A 6,880-nucleotide genomic window follows, 5' to 3' on the forward strand; every position below is an offset into this window, starting at 1 on the left:
CAGCCTCCTGTTCGCTGTTGATTTTGGCGAACAACCTTTGGTTTTCCAAACTTGTCGAATTGGGTTACTTGCAGGATCAACCATACAAATCCTAGGACATGTGCAAATTCAAATAACTTTGTAAATCTTTAGAACAACCTTTGTGTCTTTTATTAGGTTTACTAAGTCTTTCATGTACGAAAGATAAATGGCGAAAAGTAAATGTAAACTTAACAAGACTAAGATAAATGACGAAAAGTAAACGTAAACTTAACAAGACTAAGATAAATGGCGAAAAATAAATGGCGGAGAATAAATTGCATAAAGTAAATGCAAAGGATAAATGACTGGTAAATGTAAAGGAAGATTGGTAAAGAACTTTGAAATTTATAAGATAAAACTTTGAAGAAATGGTGTTTGTTCACACGTACATTTTCCGGATAAGACTCTTTTCTCTCACACGGGTACTTTGAATATTTTGCAGGAATTTTTGTACAAGTTTTCACACACACCATTTTGATAACAACTATCCTCTTTATATACAAACAAAATAACTGTCACTAACGAATAAATCCTAAAACTATGACATTTGGCTCTCTGCATAACTTCCTTTCGCCAGATGCTTCCACGCGTCTTCTGCCAAACGTCATAACTCTTTCGAATTTGAATTTCCGCTTTACGTCAAAACGACACGTCTCCTCAGACTTGTCGAATTTGTCGAAATACCATAACATCATCCATACTTGTCAAAGACGTCTTTTCATCTGCAGACATCTTCTCTTGTCGAAATGTCGAACCAACAACCTGTCGAAGTGTCGAACGAGCATCTTCATTTGTCGAAAACACTATTCTGCTATTGATTTCATGGCGTCAAAATTACATGTATACAAATTGCCCCCCAGCAAGGATGTTTCGACTACTCTGGAGAAACAATCATTTGTTGTCAACCAATATTTCGATGCCATGTCATTTAATTCCACTATTTCCAAGCTTTTATAATCTCAAGTTCCCAGACAGATTCATCATTACACTTTTTCAGAAAACGTCATGTCTAGCCCAAGTTCAGACTTTACCCCCATTATTTCCTAAACCTAACATCATGGCCTTTTTCAACTTCCACATCTTCATCATCACTGTTGTGATTCAGCCACGTGTCCCATGATCATCAACAAGAACTCAAACGTTTTTATCATCTTCCCTTATAAATACTCACAACCTATTTTCTATGAAACTTTTTTACACTTCAAGCTTTCTTCTTCATACCCATTTTCATACTTTCAACTTTCCTGAAAAAATTTCTTTGTTCTCCTCAGCAATGGCTCCTCCAAAATCTTCCAGCAGCAAACATTCTAAGAAGACTCAAGGTTCACCTCTTCATCCTGCGCATGAGTTGAAGGGACCAATGGTTATTGGAAACCAACAATACGTTCCTGAACCTCCCAATGAGAGAGAGAAGGAATGTATCTATAAATCCCAGGTATTAATTCCTGTTCTTGTTTCTGGAATTTGTCACGCTATGTTAGGTCCACTCCCCAATCCAGATATTAAACGAGATCGTCTGAAAGAATTTTTTCCCACCTATTTCCATACCAAACCCATAGGTGCTGGAGTAAAACTTCAACCTCAAGAGAAAACTGTAGAACAAAATGACCCACAAAGTTCGACTGATGATGGAGAGTTGAATTTAACTTATTTGAATTATACTAGGATCTTTAGAACTTGTCCATGGTCGAAAGACCCTTCAGACTATTTATCCTGGCTAGACAAGGTTGAAAAGATTAAAGGAGATTTCTGGAAGGAAATAGGTATTTTCGACCTCATTCAATTGTCGAGAGCAGGACCCAACATTTTCCCAAACATGCTTTTAGCTTCCCTCTATTTTTGGGACAGTACCTATAACACTTTTCACCTTCCTTGTGGGATGGTCACACCCACTCTCTTCGACGCAGCAACCATCGTTGGCCTTCGTCCTAATGGGATAGATTTCGACCCCACCAACCTAAATGAAGATACTATAGCTTTCGACAGTAACTGTGCTCCATACTCTTTATTCATGTCTCATTATCATGACGAGGATACCACAGAAGTCTCGGATGTCGAACATATAGCCTTTTTAACTCTATGGCTATCAAAATATGTGTTTTTCTCCCGTTCCCTCCAAGTTGCCAAAAGATTCATCACTATGGCCAATCAGCTTCACGCAGGAACCAAACTATGCTTAAGTGAAATGATTTTGGCGAATCTTTACGAATCCTTGAGTGAGAGTGTAAGTTTTTTGAAAACCATCAAAGACCAAGGTAAAATCAATTTGTCAGGACCTTTCTGGCTTTTACAATTATGGCTCAATGCCACATTTGAAGCTTCTCTTCCTGTAAAACACGAACTGAACGAAGAAAAAGTGAAGGACAGGACTGTCGAATGGCCTAGGTTGGTGCAACTAACGTCAACTGATGAAGGAATTAGCCTTCGACAAGCTTTCAACGGTTATGTCATGATGTTTGCCAAAAGGTATCATTTTACTTCGACCATGGCACCCTTTGCTAGTAGAAAAATTGGACCTGAATGGTTTACCCAACAACTGCCCTTGGAAATGCAGAAGGATGAGAATATATTTTTGGATGTGTGGGAATCATTTTTAACCCCTAGGCTCCTTTTTTCCCATCGTAACGCAACCAAAACCCAAATAGCTTTGATAGTCTACCAACCCAATCTCGTTGCTAGACAGTTTGGCTTGATCCAAATAAAGCCTCGACCCATCTTTCCAAAGAAAGGATCTATCATTTTTTACAACTCCCTTCATAATGAAGAGGAGAGCAAAGAGTTGTCGAAGAAGCTGACTGATGACTCTCTTGATATTCGACCAGTGATCTTTCGACCATCTTTTCTCTGTACTCCTGAGTTTGATGAGTGGTGGAAGGATTATTATTCTACCAGATTTTTTGACGTAATAGCCTTCACCACACATTTAACAAATGCTTTTGCTTTCGTGCAGAATCGGACCAAAAAAGGTATTCAAAGACACATTAAAGAAATACAAAAATTTCAAAAATATTTCGAAACTGCGTATAGACCTGATGATCTTAATCGAACCATACGCGAAGCAACAGCAGAATTAAAACGTAAATTGACGGAGAAGTTTGAAAAATTGTCATTGCCTTCACATGTTCGACCAGAAGCGCGCTATGACCTGGCTTTCAACTGTCATCCACCAAAATTTCCTCCTCTACCAACTGCTGAGTTTGGCGTGGCATTAAGCCCTCCATTTCCAGATTGGTTCGTTTGTGGGGACTATATGAAAATTCTTCGTCAACATTACAAAAAACATGCTGAGCGTGTGGTTCCGACTAAGTATCATCTGGACGATTACCAAGGACACCTTCATATTGGAATAGAACACGTTCGCGTGGAAAGTCCCATTCTTGAAGGTGTTAACAGGAAACACGATTTTTCTTTTGTCCATCTAACTGTATTATCATGTATTTCTTATATTTGCTTCTAATTTTCCTTTCTTTCCTTAGCCGTAAAGATTCCTACCAAGAAAGCTTCCGTTGAAGCGTCACCAAGTGCTGCTAAGAAATCTTCGACAAAGGTACAAACCTCACTCTTCTCATTTATTCTTTCTCCCTTTTAAGAAATTAAACGGCCTTGGTCTGCATGACTAGGTAAGTCGAAAACCCCCACCAGTCCAAAAAAGAAAGAAAGAAGAGGAGAGAGTTCCCAATGAAGAACCTGGTGATGAATCTCCAGAGCCAAACCCCCCTCCTCAGAAGAAGAAGAAAATCAAGAGGGTCTCTTCCCAAAGATCCATTGTTAAGACAGCTAAAAAAGATTCTTCAAGTACTCCAACTGTCAAACTTCAGTCGAAGGATACAAAGAGTGGGAAATCTAGTTTTAATACTGAGATTCCTGAGGTAAATCCCTATTTCGACTATCTATGTTCATCTTCATTGCATTTTTTTTTCTAACTTAGAATTATTTTCAGGAACAATTAGCTGTCAAAGGAAACCCTGAGAAAACTCTGGAAAAGACAGTCCAAGAAGAGGATGTCCCCAAAAATGATCATGACAGGCAGACTGTAGCAGAATTCGACGCTCCAACGAGTGAAGCTTCTGAAGACGATTCTCCTCCTCATCCAGGATTAAATGCTGCCAATAAGGGTGATGACACTGACATGGAGACTGAGGTCGACGATGACCATGAAGAAGAAACTGCTAAAGATAAGGATGACCAGTCGAAACAACCAGATGGTGGACAGACTTTAGGACGAAGCACTCAACCCGCTCCCGACCAGACCAAAGGAAGTGCCATATCAACTGGTTCGACTGGTTTCTCTCGCGAAGAGCTTGAGAGTCTTAAAGTGCAGAAACCCTTAGAATATCTGAAGGCCATGCTTAGCGCTCGTTTTAATTTTCAAGATTCTTCGCAAAGCAGTTCGACTACCTCTGGGGCCACTTCTGAAGCACCATCTCTTGACAACATCTTGACCAAGATTAAGACAAAAATCCTTGATGTTGATTTGTTCAAAGTTTTAGAAGAAAGCCAAAGATCCATTGTTAAGACAACTAAAAAAGATTCATCAAGTACTCCAACTGCCAAACTTCAGTCGAAGGATACAGAGAGTGGGAAATCTAGTTTTAATACTGAGATTCCTGAGGTAAATCCCTATTTCGACTATCTATGTTCATCTTCATTGCATTTCTTTTTTCTAACTTTGAATTATTTTCAGGAATAATTAGTTGTCGAAGGAAACCCTGAGAAAACTCTGGAAAAGACAGTCCAAGAAGAGGATGTCCCCAAAAATGATCATGACAGGCAGACTGTAGCAGAATTCGATGCTCCAACGAGTGAAGCTTCTGAAGACGATTATCCTCCTCATCCAGGATTAAATGCTGCCAATAAGGGTGATAACACTGACATGGAGACTGAGGTCGACGATGACCATGAAAAAGAAACTACTAAAGATAAGGATGACCAGTCGAAACAACCAGATGGTGGACAGACTTTAGGACGAAGCACTCAACCCGCTCCCGACCAGACCAAAGGAAGTGCCATATCAACTGGTTCGACTGGTTTCTCTCGCGAAGAGCTTGAGAGTCTTAAAGTGCAGAAACCCTTAGAATATCTGAAGGCCATGCTTAGCGCTCATTTTAATTTTCAAGATTCTTCGCAAAGCAGTTCGACTACCTCTGGGGCCACTTCTGAAGCGCCATCTCTTGACAACATCTTGACCAAGATTAAGACGAAAATCCTTGATGTTGATTTGTTCAAAGTTTTAGAAGAAAGCACCACTGCTCTTATTGAACTCAAGAAGATTTTGAAACAAATAAACGTCTTGGAAACTTCTGCCGAGGTTGGCAGTTTTGTGATGGAGCTGATGACCCTCATTGACTTGGCAACTGCAGACCTTCATCGTCAAAGAGATCTCTCCCAGCAAATCTCCACAAAATCTGAGACTCAAGTTGCTGAATGGGATGCTGTTGCAACTTCGACTGACAAAGTTTGAAAGCTGCAGCAGCTTTCTGAAACTTATATCAAAGAAGTTGCTGCTTGTGATGATAATATCCAGAAAAGGGAGAAACAAATAACATCTCTTCAAGAAAAAATCTCCCAAGAGAAAAAGCGCAGAGCATCCATACAACAACCTAAGCAAAATGAGATTGACGACGAACTGAAGGTGGGTATTCGACATGCAGAAAAGGCTCAACAACTTAGTCAAGAGATTGAGACTCTCTATACCCACAGAAGTCTTTGTGATCATCGACTCCAGTTTCAGAAAAAGAAATTTGCCACATTGAAGGAAACTTTTGCTAGTATCAAATTGTAGTCGAATTAGTTTAACAACTGTCAGCCCTTTGAGGCTTTCTTTGTAATAACTTTGGTGCCATTTTTGTTTGGCAAGGCTATCACAATTATTTTCACAATTATTCTACTGCTATTTTTACTTCTTGCAATATTGGCTTATATTTTTTCAAATACTTGCCATTTATCTTTAAGATTCTCTCGTCTTTTCCTATCTCTTCAATCTCATACGCACCATTTGAAAAACTTTTCAAAATCTGGAAAGGTCCTTCCCACTTAGGAGACCATTTTCCCATTAATCTATCTGTTCGACCCATAGGAAGGATTACTTTCCAAACAAGATCACCAATTAAAAAGGTCTTGAATTTTACTTTCTTATTGTAAAACTTTTCGACTCTTTCTTTTTGTCTCTTTATTAGATCCAGCGCGCACAACCTTTCTTCGTCTAAATCAACTAGTTCGTCCATCATCATACTCCAATATATATCTGATGGGATTTCATGATGCCTTTGAACTCTAACTGATTGCAAATATATTTCGACTGGTAAAACTGCATCATGTCCATAGGTCAACTTAAATGGAGTCGAATTCGTTGCTTCTTTTGGAGATGTTCGACAAGCCCACAAAACTTGATCTAAAGTTTTATGCCAGTTTTTAGGTATTCTCCCCACATGCTTTTTGATCAAATTTATCACTACCTTGTTGGCTGCTTCAACTTGCCCATTGGCTTGAGCGTAGTAAGGTGTCGAAGTAAGGAGTTTAAATCCTGTTTCTTGTGCAAATTTCTGCATATTTTTACCAGTGAACACAGATCCTTGGTCTTTTGTTATTGTTTCTGGTATCCCAAATCTATAAATTATGTGCTTTTGGATAAAATCTATAACTGCTTCTTGATCCACATTTACCAATGGTATGGCTTCAATCCACTTAGTAAAATAGTCTATTCCAACCAAAATGTACTTTTGCCCTTTTGAAGAGGCTGGTCGAATTTCACCAATCAAGTCTAAAGCCCAACCTCTAAATGGCCAAGGCTTTATAATTGAATGCAACTCACTTGCAGGAACATGGGGTATGCCTGCATGTACTTGACATTCCTGACAAC

The 6,880-nt window shown here is 39.1% G+C and overlaps 1 protein-coding gene across 1 annotated transcript; it reads left to right on the top strand.

Annotated features, from left to right (window-relative positions):
• Positions 1–1,294: 1,294 nt before the first annotated feature.
• LOC127103360 (uncharacterized) lies at positions 1,295–5,482 on the top strand. Its single transcript, XM_051040630.1, has 5 exons — positions 1,295–2,987; positions 3,498–3,568; positions 3,840–3,890; positions 3,962–4,633; positions 4,751–5,482. The coding sequence occupies exons 1-5, from the start codon at positions 1,295–1,297 to the stop codon at positions 5,480–5,482; spliced, it is 3,219 nt and encodes a 1,072-aa protein (XP_050896587.1).
• The last annotated feature ends 1,398 nt before the right edge of the window (positions 5,483–6,880 follow it).

Source organism: Lathyrus oleraceus, chromosome 7 (assembly GCF_024323335.1).
Source record: "Lathyrus oleraceus cultivar Zhongwan6 chromosome 7, CAAS_Psat_ZW6_1.0, whole genome shotgun sequence".
In the NCBI taxonomy this organism is placed as follows: Eukaryota; Viridiplantae; Streptophyta; class Magnoliopsida; order Fabales; family Fabaceae; genus Lathyrus; species Lathyrus oleraceus.